General features: G+C 49.5%; 1 protein-coding gene across 6 annotated transcripts in view; it reads right to left on the minus strand.

Moving 5' to 3' along the window:
* DGKG (diacylglycerol kinase gamma) overlaps positions 1-19,411 on the minus strand; it is a 206,064-nt gene that overhangs the window by 14,057 nt on the left and 172,596 nt on the right. For all 6 annotated transcript variants that reach the window (XR_007358332.2, XR_012669917.1, XM_048863172.2 and 3 more), the window contains 2 exons: positions 4,859-4,979; positions 2,240-2,300 (listed from right to left, as the gene is read on the minus strand). Coding sequence is in view for 4 of the 6 variants with exons in the window: in XM_048863172.2 (XP_048719129.2) it covers positions 2,240-2,300; positions 4,859-4,979 (182 nt within the window). In the remaining 2 variants the exon portion in view is untranslated. The remainder of the gene's footprint in view (positions 1-2,239; positions 2,301-4,858; positions 4,980-19,411) is intronic.

The raw sequence follows: 19,411 nt of genomic DNA on the forward strand, positions 1-19,411 counted from the left end.
TGGCTGGATGGCATGTGCACCGCACCCTGCCCTGGGACAGAGCAGCTATGAACCAGGCCAGCGGAGGCAGCTGTATGTGTGGGGGGGGGGGGAGGGGGCACTGGGTCAGCACTCCTCTCCTTGCTTAGTGCCCCACGCTTCTGGGGCTGGTCCCAGGCAGCGTAGGACTCTGTCTCGGCTGCAAACAGACTGCGCCGAAGGGAAGAAAAATCTGACTTGTTTGAATTAAAACGAAGGGGAGAGTTTATTGGGAGATCTGCTGAAATCAGAGCAATGCTGAGACAGCCTGTGCCTATGTGCAGTGAATCTAACCAGGAACAGCACTATGCAATGTGGGGCGAGGCTGGTGCCCTGCTTCAGAGCCAGCACTTCTTGCAGGGCCACCATGGGCAGCACACTCCGCTCCGGGGACAACAGGTTGGGGGACACTGCAGCTGGCTCAGGCGGGCGGTGACATCGTGACAAGCATTTCTTGCCTGGAAAAATCTTGGTTATGATGTCAGAGCCTTGAAGATATTGAGGCGTGTGGCAGCCGTGGGGCAGAAAAAGACACATGGAAAAGAAGCCAAAATGCAAAGTGACCTGAGTTTTCTGCTGGCAGCTAAAAGCCATTGTTTCCCAAATTCTTTCTTCTCATTTAAGGCTGTGCCAACCAGCGGTGCTGGCCTGCATCGGCAGGAGGATGGGAAGGTGAAGTATAAAGCCCAAAGTTTCAGCTGTGCATTTTACTGCTCCTTTACTCTGTACAGAGAGAGCCCCCAAGGCCCCATCTGCTCCAGGGCCAGATCCCCAGCCTTGCTCCACTGAGTCAAAAGAGCTGTGCAGACAAGCACCCCCAAGGCTTGGGCCCGTTATAGCTACTTGTTTTCATTAGAAATAGCAAGAAGGAGGATCTGGACAGCGAGGCACGGGGAGCCGACACTTGACCTGGACCCTGTACAGCTCCCAACTGAGGGAGTCACTTGGGGTACTTCGGCTTAATCTGTGCTGTCCTAATAGAGGGGAGCCAGGACCTGAAATTAGCCCCCCCCTTTTACCCCTGGTTTATTTTTTAGCCTAGGCCTTTCAGAAACCCCATGAGGGGAGCCGCTCCCCTCTCGTGAGCACCTCCTGTTGGCTGGATGTGAACCTGCACTCTTTTCCTGGTGCCCTATTGGCTGTTATCCTCATCAGGCGGGTCTTCAGTGGACGAGCCCTCTGGCTAAGTCACACACAGTCGAACGCATGAAGGAACCCCTTCTGGGGTAACACAGTCCAACAATGGTTGACCCCTCCGGGATCTTCAGCCCCATCTCTAGGCCTGTTTAAATTCTAGCTCCTTTCGTGGGCTTTTAGTACTGAGTCTTACCCCTTCTTGGAGCTTAGGCCACTTCCCCAGTGTCCGGAGGAGGGACCCGGATCTGTCCTCTACTCCAGGTCCCAGCCCAGGGACCTACAAATAGCAGCCATCTGCTGCTTCCTTTAATAGTTGCTGCTGCTATTCCCTGGGCCACTTCCCACATAGCTCCTGCCTCTTCACCCCTAGTCCAGGGGTCTCTCCCCAGTCTCATAGCCTGCCTCACCTTCTGGTCTCAACCAGTGACTGAGCTACTCAGGCCCTCCTGCTCCTTTTATCTAAGCCTGCTGCACTCTGATTGGCTGCTTCCCTGCAGCCAATCGAGGCAGGCCTGGAGGACCCACCTACACTGCTTCTTTTTCTGGGGTTGTGTGTGGCAGGACCATGAGGCCTCCAGCAGGGGGCCTCAAAGGGCCCAGTGCATCCTGTCACACCCCCTAATGGATCAACCCAGACATCAGCACTCTTTCCTGCTCCGCACTTCAGCGGTACACATGCTGAAGGTCGGGACTCAAGAGCTTGTGAATTTAAGTCAAATTTTTAATGTTTTTTTTAATTAAAAGGGCCACCTGCTGTGCTCTTGCTGAGGCTACAGGGGCTGGAGGAGCGTCACACTGCTTGGGCTTCAGAGGCTTGTATCCAGCCCTCTTCTGCAGGGGGTGAGGGGAGAATTGCCAGGAGACAATGGCTTAGGGAGGTGGCAATGGGGTGATGTCCCTTCCAGTCATGGGGGAGGGGGAAAAAGAGACCGATGCAGTCAAGTATTTGAATCATGTTGGGAATTTTCTCTGGATTACAAATCCCTTCACTGAGAAAATCACCCAACCATCAGCCGCTGCTTTTGATGTGGGTCCTGTCCTGGTGCCCCTGTCCGGTCCGCCCTGCTGCCAATTGTGTACTCACTGTGCAGGGAGGCTGCATCCAGGGCTCTCCATCCACCTGCATGGGCAACAGCTTTGTTGTCCTGAAACCCACAAACAAACAAAACACAGTGTGAGAACACAGGAGGGGCTGCCTTTCTCCAGGCAGTCTGCACCGAGGGCCCTGCAGTTTATGGACCTTCCCCGGAGGAGTGGGAGGAGACACGGAGGACATGCACTGGAGCAGCTCTTAGTGAAAACATGCCCTGAACTGCAAGCCCTGGGCACATGAAATCCATGCGGGAGACTGATGTAATGCCCCAGGCTCAAGGCATCATGCCAAAAATTGCACCTTGTTTTATGAGCTACTGCGTCTGGCACTGGATCTGATCACTCACTTTCCCTGGTCAGTAGCCTGTCCATGGATCCTCTCCACTCCTTCCTTGCACCTTTGCTGAACGCTCTTAGTTTTGCCGCTGCGTCTGTCACTGCCTCTGCCCACGGGTTTGATACAGTCATAGAGTTCAAGGCCAGAAGGGACCACCAGATCCTCCAGTCTGACCTCCTGCATAGCGCAGGCCCCCACCAACACTCAGCATCTATGCACCAAACCCAGCCGCTGACATGAGACCAAACTATTACAGCTGCCGTGACACTAGAATAGGATGTGTCACAGGCAGAGAACAGGAGGGCCCGAAGTGCACCAGTGCCCGAGGCCCACTCAGGGTCAGGTAAATGATTACGGGAGAGAGACCCAGATAATCCTGACAAGTGACCTGCACCCATGTGCTGCAGAGGAAGGAAAATCGCCCCCTCCCCCCAAGGTCCCTGCCAGTCTGACCTGGGGGAAAATTCCTTCCCGATCCCACACGGCGATCAGTTAGACCCTGAGCATGGTGCCACCTCAGAGGCCTGGCCCCATCCAGTATCCCAGCTCCAGCCGGGCCATTCCTGATGCTTCAGTGGAAGGAGGTAAAAAAAGGTGAGGCGTTGTGGAGATGATAAACTCTAGGGGGAGGTGTCCGTGGATGAGAGGCACCCTTGGCTGTAAATGTGGGCATGGCATTAGGGGTTACAGTCTGGGCCGGGGAAGGGCAGATCTGGGATCTGTGTCAGTGGGGTGGAAGGTGTGTGGGTTTTGAGTGATCAGGACTGATACTGAGATCTGAGTCTATGGGAAAGCACAGCCAAGCGGCATTTCGGCCGAGGTGGAAGTGTATTTTGCAGTCTGTAAGGCTTGGGGAAAGGGATGAAGTACTAAAATCCAGGAGTGAGAATGAAGGCGGAAGCACCCTACAGGACACCCTAATTAAGGCCCAGTAGTCTGCCATCCCTCTGACAAAGCAGGGTGTCAGGAACAAGGGGAGGCTAATGCGGCTGCATGGGAAACTGGTCACAGATTTGAGGGGCGGGAACCCCTATCCTGAAAACGCCTCTCTCAAGGCAGATGCTGGAAGGTTATGTCACCAATGACTGGAAGGAGGGAGATAAAGAACCCGGGTCACCTATCTCTTGGGTGACTACCCTATCCACTGGGTGAAAAGTTGTAAGGGGAAGGGAGGGCAGCAATGGACACACCCTCACCGCCTCCTCCAGCCATTTTGTGAATGGCTGAAACTATTTGTATGAAATCCGCTAATAGTTTTGGGGCACCCATCCGAACATTTTTGCCCATTCAATAATGACTAATCCACAAACCAGCTATTGATCGGAAGTAAGGAAGGGGCGATCTGAACACACTTGGCCACATCCTGCAGTCCTTCCACCCTGTTTCCTGCATCTGAGTCAGTCAAACTGCCACTGACGCCAGGGCAAACTTTGCCCAAGTAAGCAGTAGACCTTCAGGCTTTGGCTCACACAATGAGTGGGTGACAAGGACGGCTTCCTAAAAGGAAGCCCAGCCAACAAATGCACAAACCCACTAACAACTATCGCTGAAGAGTCCCTGAGAACTAGGGAGGTATCTAAGGGCTGGGAAATACAACACGGCACCAATTTACTATGAAGGAGAGAAAAACGATCTTGTCAATGACTGTCTGACCAACCAACCAACCCAACCCACCTAACCAAACCATCCCACCCTAGTAAAAGAACTGAGCAAATATAAAGAGAGACACTGTGGCCAATAGACTCCTGAGCAATAAGTGGCAAAGTCTTACACTAAATATTGTCGGGGTAGCTGTATCACCATAGGTCCTAGGAGCCCTATTCATGGCCAATGAGCCCTTTGTGCTCGGTGCTGTACAAACCCCATACATAGCTCAGGAGAGAAACAAGGCAGGGGAGTAACGTCTTTTATTGGATCAGTTTCTGTTGGTGGAAGGTACATGCTTTCGAGCTTGACCCTTCCACCAACAGAAGTTGGTCCAATACAAGGTATTACCTCATCTACCTTGTCTCACTCATATCTGGGGACCAACGCGGACACCACGACACTGTAAATAAATCATGCCAGACAAGCAAACCTGCAGGAATTGGAGTTACAGGATTAGCGGGTGAAGGGGAGGCAGGTGGGGTGGTAACTGGATTTCAGCAGAGCCTCGGACAGGTGGTGGATGTAGCAATGTATCTGTTAGCATGCTTTCACATAGTCACAGCCATTTGCCATGTTCTAGCAGGCATGATTAAGAGCCGGATCAGGGGCTGAGGGCTGAGACATTACCTGATGGTGACGGATGAACACTGGGCCAGTCTCTTTCCAGCACTCTTCAGTCCGGTGTAGATCTGCCCCATCTCCATCGCTCCCTCGAGACCCACCACTTCCAGGAGCTGGTCGCTGAGGTCTGGGAGGAGAGAAAGACAAACACTGCATGTAGGGTCTGACCTGCCTTGTCCAGACTGAACTCATGTCCCCAGACATAGCCCCTCACTCAGCCTCTGGTCTAGTACTAAGTATCACTACTCATATCCATTTATTGACAGGAGCAAGACACTTTACAGAGCAGACATTTACACAGTGATCATGTTACTCATCACAATACAGCCACCTCTGGAGTGGAACTCAGCAGCCACTGTAAACATGTCAGCAATACTGCCTAACAGTGTAGGGGCAAGTCATGAAGCCAAATGCAGGGAGAGGGGAATTTAGCTGAACAGACTGTAGCTCGTTGCCTTGGAATTTAGCCTGGGCACTGGGGCTAACAGACATTCACTTGGAGAAAGCGCTGTGAATCCCTAACAGACCTGGGCGCATTCTGCAAGAGAGTATCTCTGAACACTCAGTCCAATGCTGGGATGGTGTTTGGGAGCTCAGCAGAGAGTGGGGAAATGACTCCGTCGTGTCTAGGTCTGGACTTGCTCCCATCACCACCCCACCGGACCAGCTTCAAGAAGGACAGAGACTTTCCCCACACCAGTCCCCTCCATCACCATGGCCATGGTGTATAGGAGCTGTTAATGCAATGCAGCTGACAGAGGGAAATCTGCCTGGTCACGCACAGAGCAGGACTGCCACAAACATGGGGTGTGCTGGGACCAGGGCTGGGCTGGGAGGGGGTGGCCTGGGGGCAAGCTCATAGCTCCCAGTGCTGGAGAGCTGCTGGTCTGGTCTGCAGTAACTTAGAGCAGCACCTGGCTGCTGTAACTTATTCCAGAGTATGTTTTGGCCCCTGGAAAGCCCATAAAGCCATCTTTGCACCCCTCCTGGGGACACACTGCAGAGCAGAACGCTCGCCTTTCCGGGCGTGCTCCAGATGCCTGTCAATCCCAGGGAACTGAGCTAGGGCCTCAGTTAGGAACAGCAGAGCTGCCCTGTGTTGGAGGGCTGCGCTGTGACTAGCCCCCGCTCCGAACAGGTCAGATACATATCCAGAGCATTTGTGCCCAGGGGGAAGACAAAACCAGGGAAAGGTGGGTTTACAGTAAGAAGCTCCACGAGAAAAGAAAATACAAGAAAAGATTCCTGGTCAGGTGTCTCAGGCAGTTGACATCCAAATGTCGTCTCTTGTTCTTTATCGTCTTCCCCAGTCCCTCCTGGTTTCCTGCCTTGGCCACACTTACAGGGGGCTGGACTAGATCCGGAAAAACAGTGACTCTCAAAAAGCCTAAGTGCTGATGGCAGAAACCAGCTGAACGTGCTCTCCCAGTGCAATGCTGGGGCAAAAGGGGCAAACGGGACCATCACAGGGGAGCAGCGAGTTGGCGCTACCTTTGCATATGGCGTTGGTGAGACCAGTGCACAAGTGCGGAATCCAATCCTATTGGCCGCTCTCCAAGAGGGATGTTGAAATACTGGAAAGGGGGCAGAGTAGAAGCTACAAGCCTGATCTGAGGGCAAAAAAACCTGCCAGACAGTGAGCCAATGAGAATACGTCTACACTGCGCTGGGGAGGTAGAGTTTTCAGCTTGGGTAAATATACCCCCGCTAGCTTTGATTGAGCTAGCCTGCTAAAAATAGCAGTGTGCCCACAGCCACACAGGCAGCGGCTCGGGATAGCCACTCGCTCACAATCCTGCCCAACCCGCTGAGTGTGTGCTCATGGGTTTAGCCCAGGACGGTGCCCATGCTGCCGCAGGCCAGTCTGTCAGGCTTTACGAGCCAGCTCAAACAAAGCCAGGGTGAGCGCGTCTGGGCCCATCCCTTGGGAATCTGTGCCAATGGTTACTTACTTCACTTATCAAAGAGACAGTTAAGAGGTGACTTGATCATGGCCTTTAAGTACCTACATGGGGAGATTTCTCACTGTTAAAGGTGGAACCAGGCTCGATGGCTGGAAGGTGAATTCAGCAGAGTTCAAATGGGAAATAAGATAACATAGAGAATAATTAACCACTGGACCAGATTCCCAAGGGATGTGTCCAATTCTCCAACACTTGGCATCACTTGGTCACCAAGTCTGGATCTGTGACTAAGAGCTTCATTCTAGCTCAGGGAGATGTTCCGGGCAGGGTGCAGGAATCAGCGGATGAAATTCTCTGGCCTTTGTTATGCAGGAGGTCAAACTAGATGATCACAATGGCTTTATTAAGATCAAAGTATCTAGTCTGGCCCCTATTTTCTCTAGCCTGTAGCCAGTCTTCGGTGCTCGCTGAATATCAGCACTGTTCTCAGTCCCAGTGGAGCAAGCACCTCAACAGCATCCACAAAATCTTTGAGAATACCTGACCCTGGGATATGCCCTGTTGGAACAAACCAAGCTGAGACCCATGTTACATGGCATTGAACACAAGTTGCTAGAACTGGGGGAACCCTTGGGAATGGGTTTCCAGGGGATTCCAGGAAGCTGCAGGGTTCTGGCAATCTGGCTGTCATCCCCCATAGACCCCAGACAACAGGCAAGTGGAGCATCTGCAGAAAGGTACATGTGTTGTTTAGAGAGGTTCTGCTCCAATGAGAGATTCCTGGCCAGGTATCTCCTCACATGCAGTCTCCCGAGCAGCTATCTGGTAGCATGTGGGAGCCCGGCTACCCCTGGGATGTGTGATGTTCCCACACAATTTACCAGAGAGAATAGGCATCACTAGCCTTGATGATGGTGTGACTTGCTGCACCGGCTTCAGGGCCGTCCCTAGCAATTCTGGGGCCCTATGCAGCCCCCCTGTGGCAGGGAGGGCTGGGGGGTGCCCTCAGGCCTCTGTGGGGGGGGGGAGCAGGTGGGATGGCCCCAGGCCTCTGCGGGGGAGGGGCTGGCTTGAGGGGCAGGGGGGAACCACCCCCCAGCACTCACCGGCAGCGTGGCTGAAGCCGGGTCGCTGCACTCCTGCCACCGGTGAGTGCAGGGGCCCAGCCCGGCTGCAGCACTCAGGGGAGTGGGGGCGGGGAAGGGGCGGGGCTGGGGCAGAGGAGGGGCGGGGGCCCTGGGGAAGAGCCAAAGCAGGGGCTGGAGCAGCACACAGCTGTGCAGCGCACCAGGAAATGTGGCGCCCCAAATTTCCTGGTGCCCTACGCAGCTGCCTACTTTGCGTATGGGTAAGGGCTTGCTCTGCCCGGCTTGCTCTGTGGGCTGGTGCTTAGGGCACTAGGGCTCAGGGCCCTCCACCCAAGAGCACTGGCAGGGAGCAGCCCCGGAACTGTCCTGAGCACAGGAATGCGGCTATCTCTGGGTGCACAAGGTGGGACAGGGAAGGCTCCCAGTGCTTCCACTTACCCCTTGCACACCTGGCCCCTGCTGCCTTGTGCAGTCATCTGCACCTGTGCAAAGGGGGCGTGCGCCACCCAACTCACAACTGTTGTGTTTCATACCCACTGAACCAGGCAGGATGAGGACCTGTTCATAAACTTGCATTTATTTCTTAAGACCTTGCTGTTGAATTGACCCCTGGCAGCATAAGCTGGAATTAGCGATGGGAACAATCTGTTCAGTTCTCTGTGCCGTTCCCCGCTACATTAGACTGTCCTCTGTTTTGTCTGGTCCGTTGACAAAGACTCAGGGGGATGATGCTTTTTCCACTTCCCTCAGAGGTGGGTGTGAATGCTGCTCCATTCACTAGGTGAGAGAAGAACTGGAGTGCAAGACGCCACATGCATGTGCCCGTACTGTGAGTGAGACAGCCTGATACCCTTGCTGAGTTACAGCTGCTATTCACCACTCCACTAGGCCTGTGCCTAGCCTAGCCGGGCTGTGGTTTCTGCTCCTCCACAGCACCTGCATGTTCATCCATGCCAACCCCACTTTGCCCCTGGGCTGTGCACTCTTGACAAAGACAGAAATGCATTGTCCTGTCTGGATTTTCAAACCAAAGCTCCCCCTTGCAGGCAATGATATGCTGATGATATTCCGGAAGGACTTCAAAGGCCGGGGTTGAAAAAGCAGCCGCTTGCAATGGCTTGGAGAAGACTTGTTCAGCTTTGCTGGGAAGAGGCTCTGGCAATGAAGGGAGGGGCTCCAAGAAAGAGGAGGGTGCCAAGAGAGGAAAGAGGGAGGCAGAGAAGAGAAATGTTGAGATGAGAGACAAATGCTTGTTTTCTGATTAGACCAGACAGTGCTGTGGCTCTGTAAGAGCCTTTCTTCTCTGGTCAGCATCTCCCACATAACAACACCCCCTTTGGAGTGGAGGCCCCCTGTCCTCAGCCTGTAGGGCGTGCTCAGTGATCTCAGACAGCCCCTTTCCTGAGAGAGGAAGAGACCGCAGACTTCCCCAAACAGAATGCAATGGTCCAGTCTCTCTGCCCCGGTTCTGGCCACTCAGGATTTGGCCAGCAGGGAATTCCCCCGGCATGGAGGAGCACTGAGCAGGTGGACAGTAGTGTTGCCAGTTTTTGCACCAACTGTCCTTCCTGCAGTGTGGAGGATGGGAGGGGTTAATTGGGAGCAGGGGAGCAGGTGCAGCACAGCTGCACTCCATCATTTCTCACATGTTGTGTGGTCCTGTAGGGACCACAGGTAGCTGGCAGTGGTTAGAGCAGTCCCTAAGCAGCTCTAACTTAGGCTGAAGGGCTGGGGTTGGGGCAGACAAACTATGAGAATCAGGGAATGTAACTTGCTCTCTGAAGGCCCCCAAGCCTATTTCCGTACAGCGGAGCGATGTGGTCTCAGCAACCTGCCTTGCTAAACTAATGGGCTGATGCATTTTGTACCAGTGAGAGCTTTTTTAACGGGTGTGGTTCACTCTTCAATCCAGTCCTGCAAGCTCCAGCAACCAGCACAGGTCCCAGGTGTGAGATCACAATCCCAGGTCTATGTTTGATAGGGTGTGGCTCAGTCTTCAGGCCAGCCACAGGCAGAAGGGGGCATATTTCCCTGTTGTGTCTATGTGGGTCTCTGAATGCATTAAGGAGACCAAAAGGATGTCAGGGCTGGGACTCTGTTCTGCAATCAGCAGCCAGGAGCCCTAGATAGGTGAGAGTCACTGCTGTCCAAAATACAATCTCCCACCCTGAAAATGTGGCCTACACTATTTGTTCCTGGATATATGCCCTTGCCTTTGGCTGCATTAAAATGCATGTTGGCTTGGGCCCAGCTTACCAAGTTGTCCAGCCCGCTCTGTGTAACTGCCCTTAGCATTATTTATCACTCCATTCAGCTTTGGATCAGCTGCAGAGTTTACCAGCCGTGAGTGATTTTGTATTTCCTCCCAGTTCATTGATCAAGAAGCTGAACAGCGGTGGGCAAGAACAGATCCCCGGGGGAAACGGCCCCATTGGATAATGATTCTCCATTAAAAGTGACATTTTGATGTTGGGTATAGATGGATATTGATATCAGTGGTATGGCAAGGCACAGAGAAGCCCTGTAGGATGCAGCTACATGGCATCTCCCTGGCTGAGGGCAAGAGGAGACCGTCCACCATACCAACAAGTGTCCTGCCTGCACCATGCCCTGGGCTGTAGCCTGACAGAGAAGTGCAGGGTCTGCGTTACTCTCTCAGGCCGCTTGCTCACAAGAGGCAGTTCTGATACTGGGCAGCCGTTGGCAAAGTGCCCAGGAAGAGTAGGTTCATTTAATAGCCAACTTAGTGCCGAAAAATCGCACTAGGTAACTGACTATAAATGGGGCTGGGACAGGATGGCTGGAGAAGGATGCAGACGTCAGTCTACCTAGGGCAGCAGGGTCCAGCTATGGAGCAGAAACGGAAGAGTTCAAAGCTGCAAAGTTCTCGCTTTGTTTCTTTGGCGGGGGCAGGAGGCCCCTGAATGGAGGAAGCCAGTGGACTTCGAACTCTCCAGCCTGACCCTGTCTGTGTTTCATTCATGCACACCCTGAAAGCTCAGTCACATCCAAGATGTCCTGCCTTCCCCCCGTAGGAATCCCACCTGCACCAACGGTGCTATTAAGCCCCTCTTGCCCAGGGACGGGCCACACGATATCAAAGCTGATGAACTCTCCTCAGCAAGGTTCTCCTGAAGACCTTGTGCCTTTAGTTGCTGTTCACTGGGAAAGTAGAAGTATTTTTGTAGCCGTACAGAGGAACAAACAGCAACAGGAACTCACAGAAACAGGCTAGCCAAAGAAATCCAGTAGCATCTTTACGATAACTCCTGAGCACTAGAGAACGCTCTGCACTCTGCACTGCCTTGTGCTGGAGACTCTCCAAGGGGGCTCACAGCCCCACTCTGCTCTCTTTGCAGGGCACATCTCACTCCCAGCACAGCTGACTTCCATACCACATGCTGCCTGCAGCTCCAGTGTAGGGAGTGTGACCGGAGCACACTGAGCTCCATCTGTTCCCGCTGAGGATCTCTACCAGCCTCCTGGCTGCTACTACTGCTTACCATTAATGTTGCCCAAGGCAATAGCCATTCAAATTGTGGGTTGTCCACTGGCCCAGATGTGCATCCTCTCCTGCCTTGCAGGCCTGGTTCCTGGGAGACTGGTGAGTCAAAGAGAACCACTCTGCAAACATCCCGAGGGCTGGTCCATCACACCAGGAGGAACACTCTGTTGCTTCAATTGTTCTCCTGAGGCAGCTTCCTCTTAGCCGGACAACTGGGGTTATCGAGATGCACAACACCATTGAGCCAGTGACCTCAGGTACCCCCCTGGTTTTGAAGCTGAGAACCTACCAACAGAGTATTTGTGAGTAGGTCTGCAAATCTCCTCGAGCCAGGCAAACCTTTGCCATTACCAACTCCAACTCGTCCCCAACAGACACGAGTGCGAAGGTGGATTTCACGTGGTATATCCTTAGCCTGCAGGTGAGAGCAGGTCTTCTCAGGCCAGCTCTCGCCTCCTGTAGCACCTGCACCTTCCCTAGCCAACCACCGAGGTATGGCGAGATGTGAATTGCCGGGATGAGCGACCATGATGGTCACTGGGTATGGACTCGGGGGGTAAAAGAAAAGCCGACCAGTAAAGCGCTGTACTTGCAATGATTCTCCCTTGGGCAGAAATGAAGGTGCTGCCTGCGAGCTGGCCTGACGGACATGTGGACGTAAATGTTTGGTCCCGTGGGGCTTTAGATGCTGTGGCTGAGTCTAAGGGCACTGCTCTGAACTTGCATCTGGGGACCAGGCTGGGGGGTCCTCTGGCACATAAGCTTTCCCATGGCAGAGAAGCACTGTCCCATGGGAGCATTATGAGCCAGAATCCACTTGGGCATTCGGCCAACAGGAGATCCATCTGCCTGAAGTTCACTAGCTGGGCCAGCGAGGATGGGCAGTCATGGCTTCCATCATGCTGATGGAAGATGCTGCTACTGACATTAGAAAGAAGGATGTGCACAGAGGCAGATTGCCATTTTGTGGGGCCTTGGGCCAGAGCAAGTGGGGGCCCCCTCCTCACCCCTTCCGCCTGCAGTCCCCACCCCACCACCACACCCTCCCGTGTGCTTCTACTGGGGAAATAGGGTCGGGCACAGGGGCTTGCCCCGCTCCCTCCCCTCCCACAGGGGCTTGCCCCGCTCCCTCCCCTCCCCCCAGCCTGGCACTCCTGCTGGGGAAATGGGATCAGGTATGGGGGCTTGCCCCACTCTACCCGCCTGCCTGAAGCTCCTGCCAGGGAGTGGGGTTGGGATGCAGGGGCTTATCCCGCTCCCCGGCAGGAGAGCCAGGCAGGTGGAGCAGGGGAAGCCCCTGTGCCCGACCCCTGCTCCCCGGCAGGAGCCCAAGGCGGAGCATTGGCGGGGTGCCAGGGCGACCAGTTTTCCGGGGGCCCCCTAGGTACGGGCCCTATTCACCCAGTGGTTAATCTGCCACTGGACGTGCACCAGCATCACCAAGCAAATGTAAGCAGCCTAGCACCTTTCTAGGGTGTTATTAGGTTCCTGGACTGATAAGAGGTTCGCCAGTTGGAAGAGTGACATCAGTTATTTTGAGATTTACCAATATACAATAGAAAAGCACCTGTCCACTGCTCTGGGCACCCATGGAAATCCTTTAACAAATGTGTGATGTTGCACGCTATATGATTTTATGAAAATATGCTAATGAGTGTGAATATAATGTAACTGGAATATGCTTCATGCAAAAGGTCTCTTGTAAGGTATCATTACAAAGTTTATAATCTACTGGGTACGGTTATCCTATCTGTATGTATGTATCATTCTTGTATCTGAAAGTAGAAATATGAAATATAACTCTGAAGGCCTATTGTAATTATGCAAAGTGTGGAATTTTGATGACTCCCATTAACCAGGACAATTGACTGTAGATGGCTGTTTACTTGTAAGTCTTCCTGTATACCTGTGTGCTGGCAAGGGGGTAATGAAGTCTTACAGTGCCATGTGATCATGTCACCTGAACTGGAATCCATCTTTAACCTGGTGCTTTTCCATTTAGAAGGAGGGGTGAGAACGCAGAGAGGCACAAAGGATTCCCGCCTTGTGAAAAAGATATATAAGGGGGTGGAACAGAACAAAGGGGGCTGCAGTCATGAGAAATCCCTTAGCTACCACCTGAGCTGGAACAAGGACTGTACTAGGGGAAAAGATTGTGCCCCAGACTAGGAAGGCATCCAGTCTGTGACAGAAGCTTATTGAAACATCTCTGAGGGTGAGATTTTATCCGTATTCAGTTTTCTTACTGTATTAGACTTAGACTTGCGTGTTTTATTTTATTTTGCTTCGTAATTCACTTTGTTCGGTCCGTTATTACTTGGAACCACTTAAATCCTACTTTTTGTATTTAATAAAATCACTTTTTACTTATTAATTAACCCAGCGTATGTATTAATACCTGGGGGGTGGGGAAACAGCTGTGCATCTCTCTCTATCAGTGTTATAGAGGGTGGACAATTTATGAGTTTACCCTGTATAAGCTTTATACAGGGTAAAACGGATTTATTTGGGGTTTGGACCCCATTGGGAGTTGGGTATCTGAGTGTTGGAGGCAGGAACACTTCTTAAGCTGTTTTCAGTTAAGCTGGGCTCAGAGGTAGTCTCAGCACATCAGGTGGTAGTCCCGAAGGGGGTTTCTGTGACCCAACCTGTCATATAACCACCAATAACCATCCAACCACCAATAACACCAAAATCACATAACCCAACAGCAGGCGTCTCCCCACTTCACTCCTGGCAGGCCATACCCACCACCTCTGGCCTTGCAGAAAGGATGGGGTGGGGCAAGTGGGAGCACCAGCCCAGCACAGCAAGAAAATGTTGTTGATTCCAGCTTCAATCCACCACAGAGCTTGAAAATCCATTTCTGGTGTGGCCTTGCAGGTTGCCAAAGTACAGATTAGTGAGATTCTGCTGAATGCAACAACTTCCCACTGCTGGGACTCTGGGACTTGCTCCTTGTGGAGCAAGCCATGCAGAATATACTGTTCTCAAACGTCAAATTAAACCATTTTGAACATGGCAAAATGTTACCGATTAACAAAATGACACTATCTTTAGAGTATTAGAAAGACAGGTGGATGAGGTAATATCTTTTATAGGACCAACTTCTGTTGGGGAGAGAGACAAGCTTTTAAGCTACACAGAGCTCTGCGAAAGGTACGCAGAGTGTCACAGCTACATACAAGGTGGAACAGATTGTTTAGCGTAAGCCATTAACACATATTATAAGAGACCATTCAAGGTGAAGCGGCCAGTTAACACCCCTCCAATCATAGAACAAAAAAAGGGGGGTTAGTGGGTTACAGACTGTTGTAACAAGCCATAAATCCAGTCTCTTTATTAAGACAATGATTTTTAGGGTCTGGCAGAGTTATGAAATTAAGCTCTCAGGCTCGTCTTTTTAAGGTGTTGTGCAGGTTTCCTTCGAGGACAATGACTGACAGGTCAGATATGGGTTTGTGAGAAGTGTTCCCCCACAGGTGAAGTGACGTTTGTGTCTTTTATCATTTCCCTGTGTGAGTTCCTTCAAGAGCAAAGTGATTTGTTTCACCCACATAGTTGTTGCGGCATTTAGTGCACTGGGTGAGATACATCACCTTGTCTCTCTGCTATCATTAAGAAAAGTAAATATTTCAATAAAAAAACTCCAAACCAGATAAAATACTCCAGTTACCAAGGTAGTGCAGGGCACTGTACCATTGAACTGTGAAAGGCGTCCTGTTGACACATCCAAACCTTGCAAGGGCCCTAGGAAGGACACTTAGAAGTACAACTGCTCAGATTTTTTTTGTCAAAACACTTTTCTGTCGGAATATGGCATTTTTACTAAACAGAAATTTGTCATGAAACTGTACAGATTTCAATGAATTTTCCTGTGAACATATTTTTAAACAATTTTGGGGGAATTTTTAAAAGGAAAAATATTGATATTTCATTCATGATTTTATTTTATGAATTTTTCACTTTTATATTTTTTATTATTTTTACATAATGACATGTTGCATCATGTAAAGCAGTGGCTCTCAACCTTTCCAGACTACTGTACCCCTTTCAGGAGTCTGATTTGACTTGCATACCCCAAGTTTCACCTCACTTAAAAACTACTTCCTTACAAAATCAGACATAAAAATACAAAAGTGTCCCACAACACATTATTACTGAAAAACTGCTTACTTTCTCATTTTTGCCACATAATTATAAAATAAATCGATTGGAATATAAATATTGTACTTGCAATTTCAGTGTATGGTATATAGAGCAATATAAACAAGTCATTGTCTGTATGAAATTTTAGTTTGTACTGAATTTGCTAGTGCTTTTTCTGTAGCCTGTTGTAAAACTAGGTAAATATCTAGATGAGTTGATAGTTTTCAGAGTAGCAGCCGTGTTAGTCTGTATTCGCAAAAAGAAAAGGAGTACTTGTGGCACCTTAGAGACTAACCAATTTATTTGAGCATAAGCTTTCGTGAGCTACGAAGTGAGCTGTAGCTCACGAAAGCTTATGCTCAAATAAATTGGCTAGTCTCTAACGTGCCACTAGTACTCCTTTTCTTTTTTAGATGAGTTGATGTACCCCCTGGAAGACCTCTAAGTACCCCCTGGGGTACACGTACCCCTGGCTGAGAACCACTGATGTAAAGAATGTCCTATAACATCATATTCTGTACAGCTAGTACTGACGTGTCATAAAGATAGAATATTTCAACTATTATATTTATCTTTTTAAAATCAGTATAAGCAGCTGCTACTTACTACTGTTTGTCTTATTCTCTAGATCATATTTTCATTTCCTGTTTGTGTTATAATGAAATATTTTGACACTTTGAAACAAAATAAGATAAGCACTTAGAGTACTAATTCGTAGAGCAGCTATTTTCAGTATCCTGTGTTAGCCTGGAATCATTTTGCTAGGAGATTGAAAATACTTGCTTGTCTAATGTCATGTTATGCACTACTACTACTGACATGTTTCAGAGTAGTAGCGGTGTCAGTCTGTATCAGCAAAAACAACAAGGAGTCCTTGTGGCACCTTAGAAACTAACAAATTTATCTGGGCATAATCTTTCATCTTCAAATGGATGCATCTGATGAAGTGGGTTTTAGCCCACGAAAGCTTATGCCCAAATAAATTTGTTAGTCTCTAAGGTGCCACAAGGACTCCTCGTTGTTTTTACTACTGACATGTCATTAAATAATAAAAATTATATAAAAACAAAAAAAACATAAAATAAAAATTGAAACAAAATTTCAAAATGAAAAATTTCAAAGCAATAACTTTTGGCATTTTTTCATTTCCGGGGAAACTTGAACGTATTTTTCTGCATTCCAATTTGGGAATGAAAACAAATTTCAAAATGTCCAAATATCCCACAAAACAGAAATTTGGAGTTTTGACCATCTCTTCTTCAAAAGCTTGCCATTGAAACTCACAAATGATTACAGTCAAATGGTTACAGTTCAGTCGAGTCAGATATTACCACACTCTGCTTGCAGCATCACCCACCTAGATACTGAGAGGCCAATGTCACAACTCAACATTTAAAAGAAAATACAGACCTATCACAACTCAGAGCATCCAATCCAGTATGATATTCTAGGTGATAGAATTCCCAAACAGAGACTGGCCTAGACAAGCAGATGCATTAGGTCCTCTCACTTACTGCTCGAACAAAGTTCCCATGTTCAATAACCCCTCCCCCTACTGGTACAGAAATTTTCAACATTTTACAAGCTTACTGCAGAAAAATACTTTAAATCTCTGACAAACAGATGGATCAGTATGGATCAGTAATTGGTTAAAGATAGGAAACAAAGGGTAGGAATAAATGGTCAGTTTTCACAGTGGAGAGAGGTATATAGCAGGGTTCCCCAAGGCTCTGTATTGGGACCAGTGCTGTTCAACAACATAGTCATAAAAGATCTAGAAAAAGAGGTAAACAGTGAGATGGCAAAGTTTGTATATGATACAAAACTACTCAAGATCGTTAAGTCCAATACAGACTGTGAAAAGTAAAAAAGGGATCTCAAAAAACAGGGTGAATGGCCAACAAAATGGCAGATTAAATTCAAAGTTGATAAATGCAAAGCAATGTATTTTGGAAAACATAACCCCAACTATACATACGAAATGATGGGATCTAAATTAGCTGTTACCACTCGAGAGATCTTGGAGTCATTGTGGATAGTTCTCTGAAAACATCTGCTCAATGTGCAATGGCAGCCAAAAAAGCTAACAGACTGTTAGGAATCATTAGAAAAGGGACAGATAATAAGACAGAAAATATCAAAATGCCACTATATAAATCCACGGTACATCCACACCTTGAAACACTGTGTGCAGTTTTGGTCGCCCCATCTCAAAAAAGATAGATTAGAATTTGAAAAAGTACAGAGGAGGGCAACAAAAATGATTAGGTGTACGGAACAACTTCTATAGAGGAGAGACTAAAAAGACTGGGGCTGTTCAGTTTAGAAAAGAGGCAAATAAGGAGGGATATGATAGAGGTCTATAAAATTATGACTGGTGTGGAGAAAGTTGAATAAGGAAGTGTTATTTACCCCATTCACAAAACACAAGAACCAGGGGTTACCCAGTGAAATTAATAGACAGCTGGCCAAAAGTATAATTAGGTTCAAAAAAGAGCTAGATAAATTCATGGAGGATAGGTTCATCAATGGCTATTAGCCAGGATGGGCAAGGACACAATCCCATGCTTTGCGTGTCCCTAAACCTCTGACTGCCAGATGCTGGGACTGGATGATATGGAGTGGATCACTCAATAATTGCCCTGTTCTGTTCACTCCTTCTGAAGCATCTGGCACCATGCACTGTTGGAAGACAGGATACTGGGCTAGCTGGACCGATGGTCTGACCCAGTAGGGCCATTCTTCTGTACTCCTGGTAATGATTCTAAACAGGCAGGTCCAGGGCCAAATGGAGCAAGAAATCATTAAGAATTGCTCAGTGATGGGGATCTCGGTAGATGTTGGGCCACTGCTTCCCTGCCCTTCCTCCCACAAACACCTATTCCCCCTGGAGCTATGGAGCACCACAGACTCGTGCTCTGGTGCTCTGGCTACTGGTGGCTGCATTGCGTCAGGCAGAAAGGCAGGGCGTGAAGCTGGCTGGGGGGTGTCAGGCTTGAATTTTCCCAGTCTTTTTTCAACTCACCCCAAGTGGCAAACCTCCCTGATGATCGTGTTCCATCTTGAAGGCTTTGGCCACATGAGCGTCTGGCTGGTTTTGTCGGCAAAAGCTTTGCGTTCCACCAGTCATTTGGGCACCCTCTGCCAGAGCCAACTGCCCACATGATGATGCTAATTCCCCAACAGATGCCTTCCCAAATAGGCCTTTCCCTCCCCAGTTCATCCCAGGCTGGCAGGTATTACCGAGCTCTTCCAGAGATCCCCAATCTGAAGTTTATAAGACAATCTCTTCCGCAACTAGCACTGACAAAACCAACACCCTCTCTCCCGCCCCTCCCCCCACGATTACAAGGATGGCAAAACATGATTAACATCTATGTTGTCTGGATCCCCTGGCTCAAAACTGGCCTCCTTGAATCTCCTCAATTAGTTAAAACAATTCCCTCCGCTCACCACAGCCCATTTATGGCAAGGACCTTTTAAGGACTATAAAGGAAAGGGCACTATTGGGCTCGTAATGGAAAACAAACCTAGAACATAAGAATGGCCATACTGGGTCAGACCAAAGGTCCATCTAGTCCAGTGTCCTGTCTTCTGACAGTGGCCAATGCCAGGTGCTTCAGAGGAAATGAACAGAACAGGCAATCATCAAGTGATCTACCCCAGTCATCCACTCCCAGCTTCTGGCAAACACCATCCCTGCCCATCCTGGCTAATAGCCATTGATGGTCCTCAGCTTTACCTCTGCAGAGACTCTTATCCACTTCTCCAATCAATGCCTTTATGAAAGCTAGCAGAGGTGAGACTTCCTGCAAAAGGAAGAAACATAAAGGCTATTGCAGGTGATTGCTACATCATGGCTGGGCTGGGCTTAATAACTCTGCACTTGCTTTATTATTTACAGCACTTCGAG

This window comes from Caretta caretta, chromosome 9, assembly GCF_965140235.1.
Source record: "Caretta caretta isolate rCarCar2 chromosome 9, rCarCar1.hap1, whole genome shotgun sequence".
NCBI classification, from domain to species: Eukaryota; Metazoa; Chordata; order Testudines; family Cheloniidae; genus Caretta; species Caretta caretta.